The sequence below is a fragment of the Panthera uncia genome, chromosome A2, assembly GCF_023721935.1.
Source record: "Panthera uncia isolate 11264 chromosome A2, Puncia_PCG_1.0, whole genome shotgun sequence".
NCBI lineage: Eukaryota > Metazoa > Chordata > Mammalia > Carnivora > Felidae > Panthera > Panthera uncia.
Window position 1 is genome coordinate 11,786,264 of NC_064816.1, and position 19,305 is coordinate 11,805,568.

A 19,305-nucleotide genomic window follows, 5' to 3' on the forward strand; every position below is an offset into this window, starting at 1 on the left:
CACCCCACGCATTACAGGGATAGCAAGCAGCATCCTGGTCTCCACCCACTAGAGGTCAATAATACCCCTCAAGTTGTGCCCACCAGATGTGGCTGTGGGTTTCTCGGGGCTCAAGAACCACCGCTCTGGGGTGAAATCTGGTTATTGCCCCAGGCCTACCTTTGCCTCGGTGACTCTTTGGTGTTTGATCCGCTCCCAGGGAACGGCAGCCAAGGGCAGGCGTGGGGTAGAACGGCCAGCAACTGAATTCTGCCATCTGGTCGGTTCTTAATCTAGAGTCCTGATAAAAAGGAGACACAGTTGGGAAAGGACTGAGGGGGAGTTAGGCAGCGTGCCCCAAGAATGGACAGCAGAGGAGGACCAAGAGGTGAGCCAGGGCCATCTTCGCTCACTGGGACAGCACATGCCGTTGTCTTTCTCTTTGTCTTACAACTGACCTGGATTTCTGCAGGAACCGTCCCTCATCTCAGAACGAACTACTGGTTTTCTTCCGAGATTAGAGGTATTAGATTCTCTTCTCGAGAGCTACTTTGGAGGTGGCCCCAGATCAGCGTGGCTCTTGGCCCCAGACGCCGGAACGTCCTGAAGCACAGACTGTCTAGCTTTTGCTCTTTGTGCGTCCTTCTCTGCTTGTTCCCCAGCCATGCCATAGCTGCTTTAACTCCACGGGAGGAAACAGCACGTTCTGGGGCCGCCCGACCCCTTCTGAACATTGCCCTCCCCCACCAGTCCCCATCCACCAGCCCTTTGTGTGGCCAGCATCCCTGACCAACTGTGCCAGGCAGCCCCTGCTCGGCCTCCCCGCAGAGCAAGACAGGCCCTTCTCTCTGCCCTCCTCCGGACGGACAGCACAGCAGAACAAAGGGCTCTGTCTGAGCACCACCGGGTCCCCGACGGGCCCTGTCACTCTACCTCTTTTCAGTGTGGCCCAGAAGGGGCCTCGGCGATTAGGCACGTCTCAGAGACACAGCCGATGAGTTTGGGTTCTACTCATTTCCTCGTCGAGACTTTCTGAGCCCGTGGCTGATGATAAATAAAGTAGTGATTCAAGGGTTCGGCCTGCGGGTTAGTCGGAGCAGTGAATAAGCTGTCCAGGTCTGACTCATTCGTTTATACTCTAGCTCTGCCCTGCTTCAGCAGGGTTGCATGTGCGAGAGGGGACCCAGCTACAGGCATTTCATTTCTGTCTCTGCTGGGTGTACGAATCTCCCAGGGCCACTGTGACAAAGAACCACAGACCAGGCTGCTTGAGCAACAGAAATGCATTGTCTCACAGATCTGGAAGCCAGAAGCCCAAGATCAAGGTGTTGGCACGGTTGGTTTCTCCCTTCTGTGTCTGTGTCCTAATCTCCTCTTGTCAGGACAGGAGTCCTGTTGGATCAGGCCCACCCTAATAACTTCATTTTAACTTAACCATCTCTTTAAAGACTCTATCTCCGAATCCAGTCGCATTCTGGAGCACTGGGGAGTAGGACTTCAACATAAGGAATTGGGGTGCGGAGGTGGGTGGGACCCACTTCAGCCCATAACACTGGGTAAGGGACAAATTTCGTCTTTATTTAGTGAAGCAATTTTGGACGAACAGTCACACCGATAGAGTTCATCTTGTTGAGTCTCACTCATTTAAAGAAACATTTTAAGGGAGGTGGCCAAGTTGGCCACATCAAGTTTGGAAGCATCCCATTAGGAATCTTCCAGATCTCACACGCGTCCTTAACGTTTGGGGTGACAGTAGGCAGACAAGGACCCGGCTTGGGAAGAGCGGATCTCGTGGGACTTTACCAGGGTGTATTTATTTTTTTTTAATTTCTTTTTCAACGTTTTTTATTTATTTTTGGGACAGAGAGAGACAGAGCATGAACGGGGGAGGGGCAGAGAGAGAGGGAGACACAGAATCGGAAACAGGCTCCAGGCTCCGAGCCATCAGCCCAGAGCCTGACGCAGGGCTCGAACTCACAGACCGCGAGATCGTGACCTGGCTGAAGTCGGACGCTTAACCGACTGCGCCACCCAGGCGCCCCTACCAGGGTGTATTTAGAACCAGGCCTGGGAGACTGTGTGTGCCCACCTGGGGGCTGGCGAAGATTTGTGATCGGGGGCGTACGGAGGTCTCTGGCCTCAGTGTTGCTATGGTCACAGGAGGGGGATCTAAGAGCGACTCTGTTAATGAACCAAAATGACTTTGGGACCAGCCGCTGCCATAGCTGATTTGACAAAAGTTTCCGGAAGATCTGAAAATCATTCAGCAAAAAGGGTTAACGAGGCAGGTGCAGAGCTGGCTTTCAGGGTTACCGTGAGAGCAGAACGGCCCTCGCCTCTTTCCCCCGAGTGCAGATGTCAGGAGTCATGCCCGCGGAGAGGCGCCCAGCACCCGGCGAGCTTGTGACCCGGTCAGGGCTTGTTGGCGGAGGAAGAGGGACACACGAGAGCTCCCCCAGCAAGCCCTGGCAAAGGTCGTCTCCCTCGGAGGCCGATGCCACCCCATCCTTGCAAGTGTAGTCAGAGCAGTGCGTCAGCGGCAGGCCCGCTGGGGCTTTGCCCCGGGCCTCCTGCTCGTCTCTCTGAGCATCTCCATCCCGTCCTAGGATGGGTGGAACAGAGGGAGTGGAGGGGTGACATTTGAGATGTCGCTTCTCAGGTTGCTGGGATGCACCCGGGGCTTTCATTTCCTGGTGAGCAGGGTCTCCGGCCACTGCTTGGGAAGATCCCTGGGATCCTCGCCTATACGTGGAGATGCTATTTATCAGGAGCTAGTGGGAGAACAGGTGGCACAAAAGAGGCGAGCCCAGCCCGTAGGCCCTTGGGAAGCCCGTGTCTCCCCTAGGTGGTCCCCGAGGAGTCTGCCTGCTGGCTTAGCAGGGAGCCAAGATGAAGGCACGGAAGCTAAGGGATGGGGTGTCAGGTAGAGAAAGGAGCCTGAACTGGCTGGGGCAGGTGTCCGTAGGCCCCCGCAGCTGATGTGGTCCCCCGACAAGGCCGGCTCGCTCTCGCTCCCTCGTTCTGAATATCGTGCAGTAGGTGAACTTGGGCTTGGAATCTTGCTGATGTCTGCTGTGCCTGGGAGGCCCTGGGGACACCCCAAAGTGTGTGAACTTTGCTCTTACTTAAAGCACAGTTTCTCAGCCTCGGTATTGGGGACACCTGAGCTGGGTCCTTCTCTGTGGTGGGGACTGTCCCGTGCGTGTTGAACAGCATCCCTGGTCTGTCCACCCACTGGATGCGTAGCAACCCTCCCACCCCCCGAGTCGTGATAAGCTAAAATGTTTCCACATATTGCCAGGTGTCCCCTCAGAGAAAAGTCAACCCCAGAATGAGAACCCTTGGTTTAGGGGTTCTGTGGAGTCTAGGAGACTTCGTGTTCTGTCATTATGTTACTAGGGGCGCCTGGGTGGCTCAGTCGGTTAAGCATCTACTCTTGATTTCGCCTCAGGTCGTGATCTCACGGTTCGCGAGTTTGAGGCCCACATCTTGGGATTTGTCTCCCTCTCTCTCTGCCCCTCCCTGGCTCACTCTCTATCTCTCTCTCAAAAAAAAAAAATTAACACATTAATTAATTTCAGTTAATTAATAGAGGTCCTAGGATGCTGCGTTCATGTAAATGCACCAAGTGGGGAGGGAGAGAGGAGGTATCTCACAGATGCCAGGAGGGAATCTGGCCCCGTTGTTGCCATGGTCACGGGAGGGGGATCTAAAAACGACTCTGTTGCTGAACCAAAATGACTTTGGGACCAGCCCGTTGCCATAGATAATTGGACAAAAAAAGTTTCTGGAAGATCTGAAAATCATTCAGCAAAAAGCGATCCTTAGGAGGGATCACCCTGGCTTGTACCATCTAAGTCCCCAGGAATTTATTCTGGTGTGTCTATGAGTTAGGGACCTAAATCAATATTTTTTTCCAACTGATGAACACAGTGTTTCTTGACCTCAGCACTGCTGACATGTAGGGCCGGGTCATTCTCTGTGGTGGGGACTGTTCTGTGCCTTGTAGGGTACCGGGCAGCATCCCTGGTCTCTACCCCCCTGGATGCCAGCAGCTCCCCCTTCCCCGGGTGGGAACAATCACAAAGGTATGTCTCCTGTCATTGCCAGATGTCCCCCGGGGCCACAGTTGGCCTGGGAGAGAGGAGGGTCTGAAAGAATGCTGAGCTCCAGGACAAGAAGAGGTGGCTGAGACACTGTGTGTCAAACCTGTGACTGGCCCACAGGGACACCTTTGCCCCTGCCCTGTGGTGATGCGTAGATAGGCTGGGAGGGGAGCCAGTTGGGGGCTGTCACCAAAGATGCTGACAAGGCAAAACCCTGGGCTGTGGGCTGCCTGGGACATATCACTGGGTCCAGAAGTGTAACCAGGATCATCACGGCAGAAACTGGGCCAGGGGATGGACTTTGTGACCAGGAGGAGCCCTTGCCCAGATGAAGGCCACGAGGCCCTGGGTCACAGGTGGAGGAGAGGAGGCGACTCTGGAGGCTGCCCGCCCTGCAGCCACACACAGGGAGGGGCCAGTGTGGTTGCTGATCAGTAACGAAGCCAGTTCCACGGGAACAGAAAACAAGGATGGGGCTCGAGGGTCTTGTTGGCAGGACAAAGGATCCATGGTCTCTCTCTCGGGTGGGAATGTTCTGAAGCGGATGGGGTGGTGATGGCAGGCGTCTGACCATAGTACAGACTGCTGTCCCAGGCACTCCCAACGCGTGAGCCGCGTGATATGTGGATTCTACACCAGTAAGTCGTGTTCAAAGGAAGAGTTTTATCAGAACAAAATGCCATTTTGAAGCGAAAACCAGTGGGCCGCCGGAAGGATCGAGTTGAAGGGGGTGTGTCGTTGAAGAAACCAGACCCAAGCGGGGCTCCTGGTGGCAGGCGATGTGGATTTTGAGGGGACAGCAACAGCTCGTCTGAGTCTTTGGAGAGGTTAAGTGAGGAGCTGCTTTGTTCCAGGTTCCCGGAGGCTAATGGCTCTGTGGGCCACCAGTGGGGCAGGACTTGCTCCCCAGGCCAAGTGTCCCCACTGCGACAGGGGGCTGCACAGGGACTTGGCCCCGAGTCGGGGGATTCCCACGGGCCCAAGTGACTGACCCATACGGGGCACTTAGGCCGAGGAGTGGGCCCACTCTGTCCCTTTTGAGGGGCTGGCACAGAAGCCCCTCGAGCCCCGCCTGAGGTCCGTGAGGATCCAGACTGCCTTTAAGAGCAGAGTGGGGGGGCGCCTGGGTGGCGCAGTCGGTTAAGCGTCCGACTTCAGCCAGGTCACGATCTCGCGGTCTGTGAGTTCGAGCCCCGCGTCAGGCTCTGGGCTGATGGCTCGGAGCCTGGAGCCTGTTTCCGATTCTGTGTCTCCCTCCCTCTCTGCCCCTCCCCCGTTCATGCTCTGTCTCTCTCTGTCCCAAAAATAAATAAAAAACGTTGAAAAAAAAAAAAAAATAAGAGCAGAGTGGGGCAGGGTGCGGCCCCTCCTTTTCCAGGGGCCTCTCAGCCAAGGTCTCAAGCAGGGCTTTTGTGTGTTTCTGCCTGGGCATGGCGGCAGGGGGACTGTGTGATTTGGAGAGGGACCCCCAAAGGGGTCTCTTCGGCCCATCTCAGCCTTCTTCCCTGGGAGCCTTCCGAGTCTCCATTTAGGGAGCCCACTGGTCACCAGGGAAGGATCTGAAGCGCGGGTCCCCACAGGACCTTGAAAGCCTGTCTTACTTCCCCCTGTAACCGGAACTGTCCTGTGTCAGGCTATGGCCCGACCACAGCCACCAGCAATCCCCTCCCTCCTAGCCCCAGACACCTGCTGGAGCTGTGGACCAGCAACTCCCCCCCCCCGCCCCCATCCCACAGTCCACCTGCCACATACAGCCTAGCTGACCCCTTCCAGATGTCACTCTTGTCCTGGTTCTCACTGCTTCCAACCAGCCAGGCTCCCCATCAGACTTGCATGAAAATTGAAACTCCATCCGTCCCGTCCCACGTTCGCAAGGCCCTGCGGGATCTGACCTTCCTGACCTCAGCCCTTCCCCCTCCAGCCTCAGCCCTGCTGGCCACACTGGTCTCCTTGTTCTGAGACCAGCCCCAGCTGCCCCTGCCCTTGGCGCTCACCGCCCTCGCCTAGGCGGCCCTCCCCAGGAGCTCAGTCCGTGTGCCCCCTCCCACTGCACAGGCATCAGCAACCATCTCCGATGAGTGCTTCTCTGCCTCCTGGTTCATCCAGGATGACTACCCTGCCCTGGTCAGTTTCTGTCCCCGTGGCCGCACTGCTGATGTCCGGGGGCCGGATCATTCTTCACAGTGGGGGCCATCCTGTACACGGTAGGATGTTGAGCGGCATCCCTGGCCTCCATCCACCACATGCCCTGGTACCTCCCCCCTCCCCCAGTGGTGGCGACCAAAACGTCTCCAGCCTCCAATCGGAGACGCACGTGTCCGCTGGGGCAGCGCAGCATTGCCCTTGGGTGAGAACCACCGGTGTAATACCACGCGAGATTTTTCCTTTCCCGAGAGCTGTCCCTGTTGGAAATGCCTCTTTGCTCATAGGTTGGTTTGTCATCAGCCTCCCTAAAGGCCAGATCCCTTTGGCCTCCTTCACCTCTGCATATCCACATCTGGAGAAACACTTGTTGACGAGCGGGACATTGGAAAAAGACAGCGTGTTCTTTTTCAGAGGGGGTGGGAGAGGTAGTCACAGACCCCAGGGAGAGCAAACAGCCTGTGTCAGCCCCGAGGGCAGCTGAACCAATAGAATAGAACATAATGGCCCAGCATATGCCTGAGGGAGGGGCTCTCTCCAGGGCTCAGACCGGTTGGTCCAGACTGGAAGGTTGGAGCACAGGACTTAGGGAAGAAAGGGACAGTTGTGAGAGAGCATTTGGGATGGGTTTCTGGGGGGGGCCGGGGAGGGGGTATTCAGAGCAGACGGAAGAAAGGCAGTGGTCCTTCTGGATCAGGGCCTTGCTCGGAGCATCTGGTATCTTCTGCCCTGGGCACCTGGATTCGTGTTCTGGGGCTGCCGTAAACTGTGGTCTGAGGTACCACAAACCCAGTGGCTTAAAGAATAGAAATGTATTCTCTTGGGCTGCCTGGGTGGCTCAGTCAGTTAAGTGTCTGACTTCGGCTCAGGTCATGATCTCACAGTTCGTGGGTTCGAGCCCCGCATTGGGCTCTGTGCTGACAGCTCAGAGCTTGCAGCCTGCTTCAGATTCTGAGTCACTCTCTCTGCCTCTCCCCCACTCATGCTCCATCTCTCAAAAATGAATAAACATTAAAAAAAAATTAATGGGGTGCGTGGGTGGCCCAGTCAGTTAAGTGTCCTACTTCGGCTCAGGTCATGATCTCACGTTCGTGGGTTCGAGCCCCGCGTTGGGCTCTGTGCTGACAGCTCAGAGCCTGCAGCCTGCTTCAGATTCTGAGTCACTCTCTATCCTTCCCCTGCTTAGTCTCTGTCTCTGTCTCTCTCTCAAAAATAAATAAACATTTAAAAAAAATTAAGGAATTTATTCTCTTGAAGTTCTGGAGTCCAGAAGTCCAGAATCCAGACATCAGTGGGGACCTGCTTCCTCCAAAGGATCCAGAGGCCAGGGGGACAGGGGGATCCTTCCTTCCCTGCCTCTTCCAGCCTCTGGGAGCTTCCTGGCGTTCCTCGGCTTGTGGCCGCATCACCCCTACGTAAACCTTAAGCCATCCTCCAGCTCCGAGCCGCCACACCTGAGAAACATGCTCAGTTTGTGCCTGTTTCTCAGCGTGTCCATCTTGAAGATAATTTCACGTGATCATCTCTTCTTAAAAAGCCTCCACAGGCTCCAGGAAGCGAGCATTGGAAAATGGAGGCGCCCAGAGTTGTTAAGTGGCGTTTCCTAAATGATCCTGCTGTAATGCTGGCCTTCTCCTTTTAGCTGGAGAGTGATTTCATCTGATAAACATGTGGCTGCAAATTATGGCCTTATATAAACGAAGCAGCTACACTACACTTTCTGGAGGCCCTGTCCGCCTTATTTTCCAGCAAATTCCGAATTATTCGCCAAGCTGATAGGCAGAACCTTGCATTTTTGAGCACGGGGCCTTGGCCGGGCCTTGAGAGCAGCTCATTCACATTTGTCCCACTCCCCCCGCCCCCAATCAGGGCCTGAGTTTTGGTTGTGTGCCCCCCCCACCACCACTTTGCCTGCACCTCCTTCCTCCAAGAATATAAGAGAAAGGCCCTGAATTGAGGTCCACGTCTTTTCACAGTGCAGAAAGTATACCCCGTGTGGTGTTTGCAAAGCCCTTGAATTTTCCACGGCTCGGGTTTTTCAGCAGGAATCTCTCTTAACTGTGGTAAAGTGCACGTAACATGAGGATTCGTGTTAGCTACGTCGAGTGGACATGTCGTGCAACCCCCACCTCTGTCTAGTCGTGGACCATTTCCGTCTCCCCCGGAAGGAAGCATCCCTCCCTTGGCCCCTGGCAACTGCCGCTCTGCCTTCTGCCGTCTCTGTGGGTTTGCCTGTTCTGGACATTTCACGTAGACGGAATCTCACAGCGTGTGGCCTTTTGTGTCTGGCTGCTTTCACTGAGCGCGACGTTCTTAAGGCCCACCCACGTTGTAGTGCCTGCCAATGCTTGTTCCTGTTTATGGCTGAGTAATGTTCCACCGGGTGAATAGACCGCATTTTATTTCTCCACTCATGCTTCGACGGGCATTTTGCTTCCACCATTTGGCTCTTCCAGGGGCCAGTTTTCTCACCTGGCAGCTCGATTTCCATCCGGTGATGAGGGCACATCTCTCCTGTGAAGGCCCCGGGTAGACAGATCGAATCAGTGCGGAGAGATGGGTCTCACTTCCCCCTTCTCACACTTGCGAGTGCTTCAGTGAGCATCACCTGGAGGGTAGAACGGCGTTACAGTTCAGAGTAAGGGTGAACACGCAAGTTTTCGGGACCTGCTGCCCCCAACGTGGCTGCAGCCTGCGGTCACCGGTTGGCTGAGCCGTCCCCCCTCCCTCAGCCCCAGACGTACTTCCTTTCGTTCTGGGCACAGGCTGGAGATTCTTGGGGCACAGGTTTCATATCCACTTGTGACCAGGACCTTCAAGCCACAGTGTGACCAACTTCCAGATCTCAGGCTCCATTAAGACTCAATGAGGAAGGTGCGATCAGAAGCCAGAGAAAATGGCCTACCCCCTCCAAGAGAGATGTCATCATTTAAGAATGTCCCTTGGAGCTGTGTTCATCAAAACAACATGGCACCTCACAGGCATCTACAGCCCGGAAGCAGACCCACGCATGTCAAACAATTCATATACTGTATTTAACAAACTAAAGAGACTCCCTGGCCAAGGGAGAGGATTCTTTAAGGAAAGAGATCATCTGGATCCCCATTTCACCTCCCACACTATTCTGGGTTGACTTGTGTCCCCCACAAATTCATATCCACCTGGGACCTCTCAGAACGTGACCTTGATGGGAAATAAGATCTTGGCAGATATAATAAGTTAAAGGTTTCAGGATGAACTCATCTTGAATCCAGTAACCGGCATCTCTAGAAGAAGAGGAGAGGATGCAGAGACAGGAAAGGACCACGTGATGATGGATGAGGAGATCAGAGTGACGCACGTACAAGCCAAGGAACGCTAAGAGTTGGCAGAAGCTGCCAGAAGCAGGGGGGGAAGCATGGGAAGGATTCTCCCTCAGAGCTTCCAGAAGGAGCCAGCCCTGCCTGCCAACACCTTGATTTTGGACTCATCCAGAAACGTGAGACAATGAATTTCTGTTGTTTTAAACCATCTCATCTGTAGTACTTTATCACAGCGGCCCTAGGAAAACTCCCACACCACCCAAATAATTTCCAGATGGATGAGAGTTTCAACATAAAGAATAAGTCCAGGGAAGGAGAGGGGTACAGACAAAAAGTATGATTCCATGTTAATCAGACCTGGGAGAGGACGAGACAACAGACATGAAAGAAATGACCCACAGATCCACTGCCTGGAAAATACAACATTTGTATCCCCAAAACACCGGAAGTGGAAGCCAAGTGCCCTTGACCCTGACAAACCATCAATACCCTTCCTATACAAAGAGCTGTTCCAAAGCAATGAGCAGGAGGAAAAAAAAAAACAACAACAACAACAAACAAAATGGACAAAGGACGTGAACAACTTAACAGAAACAGAAAAATAGTTGCTCACGACACAAAATTTTTTTTGAAGCCCCGCCTGACAGCCGAAGGAATGTCAATGACAAGATGCTCTTTTGTGCCCACTGATGCCTGTGGGTTGAGAAAAATATTAACACTTGGTGCCAGCGAGGAAGCTGTGAGGCAAGCACCCTCGTATTACCCCATACCCGTACTCTCGCCTGGGTGAGGCTCTCGGGAAGTCGCTGGGGCAGAATGGATCGGATCGGGGGCCGTCGAAGCGAGAACGCAGAGCGAATCCGACCAGCGCGGTGTTGTAGGGGAAATGATACAGCACGTGGAGGAACAAGGGAACTCTGGGTCTGTGCTTCTGTTGTTGGGGACACAGTGTTGTTGGGGACCCTGAGATTTTGCCCTGAGAGCAGAGCCGTCCTAGAGCCGGTGGAGGGGCTCAAGGAGCCTTCTGACCTGAGGGGACAAGGACAGCCCCCAGGGTGGGGCGAGCCCCTCATCTGAGGTACAGATGAGGGAAAGAGGGGGCAGGGTGCCTGGGAGCGGGTGGGTGGCTGGCCCTCCAGGCCTGCGGTGAAGGCGGGGCTGGTGTCTCACAGGAAAACAGCCCAGGCCAGGAGAACTAGGCTTTCTGCTGGGGGTCAGGGGCTTCGGGCAGCGTGTCCCTGATTGGCCTGGAGAAGCCCTGCAAGGTTCTGGTTGGGTGGGCAGTGGCTGGAGTGTTTCCAGAAACCAACGGGTGGCCATGTTGAATCAGGCCCGATGACCAGGGGCTCTGAGGGCTGGCCGTGGGGTGCCTTCGAGGGACTCTGTGCTGGGACACGCACACCTAGACCAGTGCTGCCAGGGGGTCCCTCCTGATTGGCTGATGAGAAGAGGACAGTTCTGGGGACATGGTGACAGCAGTCAGGATGTGGTCAGGGAGGATGTGGGGGTGGCGGTGGGGGGGAGTAGGGAACAAGCCTTCTGGGTGTTTGGGGCCCAGGAGAGGTGGCTGTGGTGGGCTGGGGGTGGAGTGTGGCCCCTAGGAGCATGCAGCAGAGTGGACGGGCCCCAGGGGGCAGAGCCTGGGCGGGGGGTCCCCTGCACAAGAGCAGGTGCAGATGATGCCTCCATCCCCGGGGGCTGCAGAGCAAGCGAGCAGAACCAGGAGAAGTCCGTGGCCAGCCAATGTGACTGGTGGGAGCTCGGTGGCATCTTTGGGGAGAGGCACTGCGATTTTTACAGTGGGGGGACGGGGGGGATGGTGGCTTGAGGGACAGGTGGGAGTAGGAAGGGCTGGCTCCAAGTCATGTGGAAGTGAGGAGGCAACCAGGCTTTTCCCTAAGCTGGAAAAGGGTTTATTAGTGTCTTTGGTTTTCAGGCACATGAGCCATTTCAATGGGAGGGTCCTGCCCCAGATGACCGGGGAAGGGGCAGGGGGGGAAGGAGAGTGCGGGCTCCTTGGGGAAAAGGGCCAGGTGAGGCCAGGCTGGACAGGGAGGGCCCCAAGACAGGTCCAAGGCAGAGGAGTTTCCCAGGACGTGGATGTGGTGGGCCTGCGTGGGGCAGGTGGGCCCTGTGGGGACTCCTGCAAGGGGCCCCAGATGCTATCTGTCCCGCGCTCCCCTACTCTTTGGCTACCCCTCCCCTCCTTGCAGCCCTGGTGGTCAGCAGCTACCCTGAGCGAGTCTTATCTCCTTCCTCCTGGCCTGGAGGGGTGGAGCACACATCAGCTGGTCCTGTGACTGCCCGCATGGCCCCCAGTCTCTGAGCATGCGGTTGTCTTCTGCTCCCCACACCAAGGGGCCCAGGGCTACAAACATCCCCTGTGGGGCTCTGACGGCACCTGGTGATTGACTGGCTCTGGAGGACAAGGGGTGGCACTGAGGGCAGCCGGCCATGCGGCCCTTAGCCCATTCTGGCTTTGACCAGACCCTCTCCAGGGCAAGGCAGGGAGGCCCCGTGAGCAAGACCGAGGTGACATCGGCGGGCTCTGATGCCTCCTCACCTAGGTCAGTGTCTGCTGGGAGGAGAAAGCAGGTGCATCCGTGTGACCTTTCCACCACCCACATCCCTGCACTTGGACGTGAGACAGTCCAGAGCCCCGAGTCCGTGAGCCGGACCTCCCCCCCAAAGTTGTGGCACACATCAGCTGTGTCTGCACAAGTGCCAGAAGGGGCCAGCTGTGCCTGAAGCCCTGGCTCTGTGCGTGTGTGTGTGCGTGTGTGTGTGTGTAGGAGCGTTCGTATGAAACTGCACGTGGGTGTGTCCGTGCTTGTGCATGTGCTTTGGTGTGTGTGTGCACGCGTGTGGGTGTGTCCGTATAGAAGAGTGTACATGCCCATGTGTGTCTGTGTCTGTGCGTGTTGTGTGCTCATGAGCACGTGTGTGCGTTCGCGTGGCTGCGATTAAGGTGCATACCCGCGACCTGAAGCTCGTACACTCTCCACCTTCCGCAGCGGGCGCAGTGCTGCCTGTAAATGTCCTGCAATCGGGGGACAGCCAGGAGGGCGGCTGGCACTCTGAACACCTGACACAGGTTCCCTACCCCTTGTCCACTGTGGCATCCGAGGAACTCCGTGACGGGGCTCACGGGTTGGACATTTTGGAAAGAAAGCAAGAAGTTTTGAAAAGATGCTTTCCTGGGGGACTGGGTTCCTTTGTAATCCACGTAATTTTTAGAGCGTTATTGGGGCCCCTGGGTGGCTCTCGGTTAAGCTCCCAACTCAGTCTTGGCTCAGGCCATGATCTCACAGTTTGTGAATTCAAGCCCCGAGTCGGGCTCCAACCTGACACTGGAGCCTGCTTGGGATTCTCTCTCCCTCTGCCCCTCCCCCACTCTCTCTCCAAATAAATAAACTTAAATAATAATATATATTTTTTTTAATTTTTTTAACGTTTGTTTTTGAGAGAGAGACAGAGCATGAGCTAGGGAGGGGCAGAGAGGAAGAGAGAGACAGAATCTGAAGCAGGCTGCAGGCTCTGAGCTGTCAGCACAGAGCCCGACACGGGGCTTGAACCCACAAACTGTGAGATCATGACCTGAGCAGAAGTTGGACACTTAACCAACTGAGCCACCCGGGTGCCCTTCCTTTTTTTATTTTTTAATTTTTTTAATGTTTTATTTATTTTTGGGAGAGAAAGTGACAGAGTATGAGCAGGGAAGGGGCAGAGAGAGGGAGACACAAAATCCAAAGCAGGCTCCAGGCTCTGAGCTGTCAGCACAGAGCCCGACGCGGGGCTCGAACCCACGAACTGTGAGATCGTGACCTGGGCCGAAGTCGGACACCTAACCGACTGAGCCAGCCAGGGGCCGCAACAATATATATATTTTAAAAAGAGCTTTATTAACTGCAGCCGATATACTGTAAACTATACTTCTTTAAAGCGTGCAATTTAGAGAGTTGTGGCACACGTAAACACTCATGAGCCCACTACCACAACCAAGATAGTAAACACATTCATCACCCCAAAAGTCTCCCTGGGCTCCTTTGTTGTCCCAACCTGCCCCCTCCCCCCCAAGCAGCCACTGATCGACTTTCTGTCTCTATAGTCTGCGTTTTCTAGAATTATATATATGTGGAATCATACTGTATACACTCTTTTTACAACTGTATTGAATTTGCAGGCGCCTCACTGGCTCAGTCAGAAGAACGTACGACTCTTGATCTCGGGGTTGTGAGTGTGAGCCCCACATTGGCTGTAGAGATTAAAGATAAATAACCTTAAAAAAAAAAAAAAAAACCTTTACAGAGGTGAAATTCACATAACGTAGAATTCACCATTTTGAAGTGTACAATTCAGCGGTGGTTAGTATATCGTCAGCGTTGTGCAACTTTCACCTCTCTCTGGCTGCCGAACAATTTCATTCCCTGAAAGGAAACCCCCTCCCCTTTAAGCAGTCACTTCCTCTTTCCTCCACCTGTCTGCCTCCGGCCTCTGGCAACCACCGATCTGCTTCCTGCCTCGATGGATTTGCCGCTCTGGATGTTTCATTTAAATGGGATCACACAAAAAAAATAAAAATAAATGGGATCATACACTGTGCAGCCTTTCGTGTCTGGCTTCTTTCAACAGTGTTTTCCAAGGCTCATCCATATCGTGGCATGTATCGGGGCTTCGTTCCTTTTTATGGCTGAGTAGTATTCCACTGTGTGGATGGACCACATTCTGTTCACTCGTCAGCTGTTGGACCCTTGGGTCGTTTCCACCTTTCGGCTGTTGTGAATCGTGCTGCCGTGAACATGCGTGTACGAGTGTTTCTTTGAACACCAGGTCTGTACCTAGGAGCGGAACTGTTGGGTCTGTGCGTATTTTTTTTGGTTGTCTTCTTTCTTTCTCTCAGCACACAGATCCTGAGATTGTTCCGTGTTGTTCCATGCTGTTCCGAGGATTAGAGGTTGGTCCCGCCTCGTGGCCGAGTAGCGTTTCATTGCGCGGCCGGTTTGTTCGTCCATTCGCTGGTCGATAAACATTCGGGTTGTTTCCGGTTCGGAGCTCTTAGAAACGATGCCACAAAGCACATTCGTGTCCAGTCCCTCTAGGGGAATCTGCTTCGTTTCTCTTGAGTGACTGCTAGGAGGGGAACTGCTGGGTCACATGCTAGTTGTATAACTAACTTCTAAAGAAATTGCCACGTGAGGTCCAAACTAGATGGGTCACGTAATCTAATACAGTCTCTGCAGTATACTGTGGCTGTTTGAAGACCCTTAGCAATGTTGGTATCTATTTATCTGCTAACCCTGCATAAATGCATCAATCCCAGGGAGATGCTCAGAGTTACGCATAAAGATGTGTGTCCAGGAAATCAGAAACCAGCTGCCCGTTGGTAACAGAAGGATCACATGCTTCACAATTTCTCTATGTACAGCGACATCATTAAAAATCATGTTGCAGGCTCCTGGGTGGCTCAGTTGGTTGAGCATCCCACTCTTCATTTTGGCTCAGGTGAGGTTCCCAGGGTTGTGGGATCAAACCCTGTGGCAGGCTCTGCGGTGAGCGTAGGGCCTGCTTAAGGTGTTCTCTCTCTCTCTCTCTCTCTCTCTCCCTCTCTCCCTCTCTCCCTCTGTCCTTCCCCTGCTCGCTCGCTCTCTCTCAAATTAAAAAAAAAAAAAATCATGTTTCAAGGCGTATTTTATGACACGGAGAAACGTTCACAGGTATCTACATACCGCATAAAGAACAATCCAGGGGGGCGCCTGGGTGGCTCAGTCGGTTAAGCGTCCGACTTCGGCTCAGGTCACAATCTTGCGGTATGTGAGTTCGAGCCCCACGTCGGGCTCTGTGCTGACAGCTCAGAGCCTGGAGTCTGTTTCCGATTCTGTGTCTCCCTCTCTCTCTGACCCTCCCCCGTTCATGCTCTGTCTCTCTCTGTCTCAAAAATAAATAAACGTTAAAAAAAAAATTTAAAAAAAAAAAAAGAACAATCCAGGTTTTGTTAGCGTACACGTGCCACTTGTGAAACTGGGAGAAAATTTCACCAAAATTGCTTTATTTTGGAGAAAGTTTAAAAAAATAAATATTCCCGCCTCCCCCCACCCCGGACCTTCCTACCTGTTGCCACTAGCTACAGCTGGCCACGTGAACTATTGTAACAGCTTCGTAATGTATAGTTTTATTTGGCCTCTCCTTCCCCTGCCCTGCCCACATGCTGCAGGACTTGGTTTCCCAGAGTCCGAATCATCTCAGCCTCCAGCGGGCCCTCAAGCTCAGGGTGCTGAGTCATGCTTCCTTCTAGGGTACAGGTCAGCAAACTTTTTCTTTTCTATTTTTGTTGTTGTTGTTGTTGTTGTTGTTGTTGTTGTTGTTGTTTTCAGTTACCTTTTTCTGTAAAGGACTGGAAAATAAGTATGTTTGGCTTTCCGGGCCTCAAGGTTACAGGCTTTCACAACTATTCAGTTCGATTGTTACACCAAAAACGACCGTAGATGATGTGTAAACGAATGGGCTACATTCCAATGAAACTTTATTTCCAAAACCAAGGGGCGGGCCTTCCATACCCTTCTCCCTCCTTTTGCCTTCCTGTCGAACGAACTCCTCTTCATCCTTCAGAATCCCTCTTAGATGTTGCCCCTCCGCTAAAGCCTTCTCTGGCTCTCGAGGATAGTAACTTCTCGCTGGCGTGGCTGATGCACTCACATTTGTTTGCCTACCAGCTGCTCCCGCTGGGCTTTGAACCAAGGTCTGGTTCATCTTCGTATCCTCAGCTACGCTTACGTGGCACACACCGAGCCCACCCGTGACCCATGCTGCGTGCGTGCCTCTCGCTCCAAGACACAAAGTGAACCGTTGCCAGCGTTGGCTGCATGGTCTCTTTTTCCTGCGATGTCCGAAGAAGCAAATGAGGTTTCGTTTTGTTTTTTAAATAAACTTTTTCTATTGGAGTCATTTTAAATCTACGGAAAAGTTGCAGAGACAGTACAAGAGCCCCCTATGCCCCTCCCCCAGCTTCCCCAAATGTAAATATCTTACATTATCGGGGCGTGTTTATACCACTAAGAAATGGACGTTGGTACACGGCTTTTAACCAACCTCCTGATGTTATGTGGATGTCACCAGTCCTTCCATTCATGTCCTCTGTCTGGTTGAGGACCCCGTCCAGGGAACCCACTGCACCTGGTTGCCACATGTCCCCAGTCTCCTCCTGTCTGGATGGTTCCTCCGTCTTTCTGTGTTGCTTAAGACCTCGGCAGTCTTGGGGAAGACTGGCCAGGTGGCCTGTAGGATGCCCCTGATCTGCCTAGGTGTGTCTGATGGTACTGTCATGATTAGAGTGAGGTTGTGGGTTCTAGAAGCAAATGCAGTCTGAGCAGTTCTCTCAAATGAGTTTTGGGGGGCTGTCCCCACCTTAGTCCTCCTCTGTGGGGTTTTGGAATCTCTAGGTTTGGGGGCAGGTTCAGTCTTGCTCAACCCAACGTGCCTCTTGCTGCCCCTCATGTGTTTTGGGGGCATAACCAAGGCCCGCAGGGGAACTTGGGGATCTTCTGGGGAGGTTCTATCAGAGGGGAGAGGCCAGGAAGGATGTGGGCCGAGAGGGGCTTAACTGAGAGATAGTTATGGCCATTGGACTTGAGGGTCTAAGATGCTGACTCGGGGTGGGGGGCAAGAACAGGGACCGGGATGAAGCAAACTCCAGGGGAAGAGTTTGACCTTGGGGGACGGGGGGGGGGGGGGGGGGGGAATCTGGTGATGTCACTCTGCAAGAGTCACAAACCTTGGATCAGGGGTCACATTTAAGGACAGACAGAGGCTCTTCTACCCTTCTTGCATTTTTTTTTTTTTTTTTGGAGAGACTGCGAGCCGGGGGAGGGAGGGGCAGAGAGAGAGGGGGACAGAGGATCCAGAGCGGGCTCAGCGCTGACAGCTTCAGCGAGCCGGATGCGGGGCTGGAACTCATGAACCCACGAGATCGTGACCCGAGTCAGAGTCGGACGGACGTTCCAACCGGCTGAGCCACCCAGGCGCCCCCTTCTTGCTTTTCGAGAGAGCCCCGTTAGGGGCAGGGAAGTCCATCCCGGCCGCGGGTCTGAGACTGTCGGCCGGGGGTTGGGTGTGCGTGTCCCCCCCTCCACCACCACAGCCACTCTGACCGTGCCACCCTCTCCCTCCCAGCTCCAGGACGCGCGCCCCGAGCCCGGGAGGCATGCTGAGGCCAGGCCAGCGGCAGGATGAGTGTGAACGAGGCAGGCAGCTCCGGCCGCGGGGGGCAGGCGGCCTACCACCTGCACATCTACCCGCAGCTGGCCACCAGCGAGAGCCAGGCCTCGTGCCGCGTGACCGCCACCAAGGACAGCACCACGTCCGACGTCATCCAGGATGCCATCGCCAGCCTCCAGCTGGATGGCACCAAGTGCTACGTGCTGGTGGAGGTGAAGGAGACCGGTGGGGAGGAGTGGGTGCTGGATGCCAACGACTCGCCCGTGCACCGCGTGCTGCTGTGGCCGCGGCGGGCGCAGGACGAGCACCCGCAGGAGGACGGCTACTACTTCCTGCTGCAGGAGCGCAACGCGGACGGCACCATCCAGTACGTGCACATGCAGCTGGTGTCCCAGGCCACAGCCACGCGGCGCCTGGTGGAGCGCGGCCTCCTGCCCCGGCCGCAGGCGGACTTTGACGACCTGTGCAACCTCCCCGAGCTGACCGAGGAGAACCTCCTGAAGAACCTCAGGCACCGCTTCCTACAGCAGAAGATCTACACGTACGCGGGGAGCATCCTGGTGGCCGTCAATCCCTTCAAGTTCCTCCCCATCTACAACCCCAAGTACGTGAAGATGTACGAGAACCAGCAGCTGGGCAAGCTGGAGCCGCACGTGTTCGCGCTGGCCGACGTGGCCTACTACGCCATGCTCCGGAAGCACGTCAATCAGTGCATCGTGATCTCGGGCGAGAGCGGCTCGGGCAAGACGCAGAGCACCAACTTCCTGATCCACTGCCTCACCGCGCTCAGCCAGAAGGGCTACGCCAGCGGCGTCGAGAGGACCATCCTGGGCGCCGGCCCCGTGCTGGAGGTGAGGTGTCGCTCTTGCTAACGCGTGGGTGTTACTCCCGTCCAGCTGCGCTGGGACCACTGCCGTGGAGAAGACCGTTTCTTATACTCCGGGTGTCCTGGAAATGGGGCGGCGGGGGGGGGGGGGGTGGTCAGCCGGCCACGCGGGGCCACGCCGGGAAGCACCGGGGCCGGAGCGAGGGGAAACCATGGGCACGGTCTCTGTTGTGGTTTTCACGGGAAGCAACGGGGGAGCCGGGGTGGGCAGGCTTAGAATTAGCCAGGCTGAAGAATTCCGGGGGCTCCGGGAGGTAGGGGCTGCGCTGCTTGTCTGGTACTCGGCCCCCGGGGTGATCAGGGCGGGGGAAGGTGGCCCTGGTAACAGAAGTGGTGGCCGCGTGGGCCCTGGCATGGTTGGCTTGCCTAGGCGAGGCACACTCACGGGTGAGTCCTTTGCTCTCAAGAATTAGCTAGCCTAGGGGAGGGGCAGTGCCTTCAGGGCCGGCCAGGCCTCCTGATATCAAAGCATCAGCTTGTAGGGAATAAAGGGCCTGATTAATACACTGTTAATCTCTACCGGGCGGGCCGTGATCTATACTCCAGTTCCAGAAAGAAAAGGACGGCATGTCCAAACTGAACAGTTCGTGACAGGGTGTTTTCGGCAATGGAACCTGTGTTCAGAAGGAAACCGGCAAGGCAGGGTGCGGGCCTGGGGGGCTAGGGGACAGTGAGGCCA

The 19,305-nt window shown here is 54.8% G+C and overlaps 1 protein-coding gene across 8 annotated transcripts in view; it reads left to right on the forward strand.

The window, feature by feature from the left end:
- MYO9B (myosin IXB) overlaps positions 1–19,305 on the forward strand; it is a 91,688-nt gene that overhangs the window by 3,003 nt on the left and 69,380 nt on the right. For 7 of the 8 annotated variants that reach the window (XM_049640156.1, XM_049640159.1, XM_049640162.1 and 4 more), the window contains exon 2: positions 17,696–18,591. In XM_049640156.1, coding sequence (XP_049496113.1) covers positions 17,752–18,591 — 840 coding nt within the window. In that variant the 5' untranslated portion in view covers positions 17,696–17,751. Of the gene's footprint in view, positions 1–13,025; positions 15,829–17,695; positions 18,592–19,305 lie in introns of those variants that run through there. The other variant, XM_049640157.1, reaches the window with a different exon arrangement.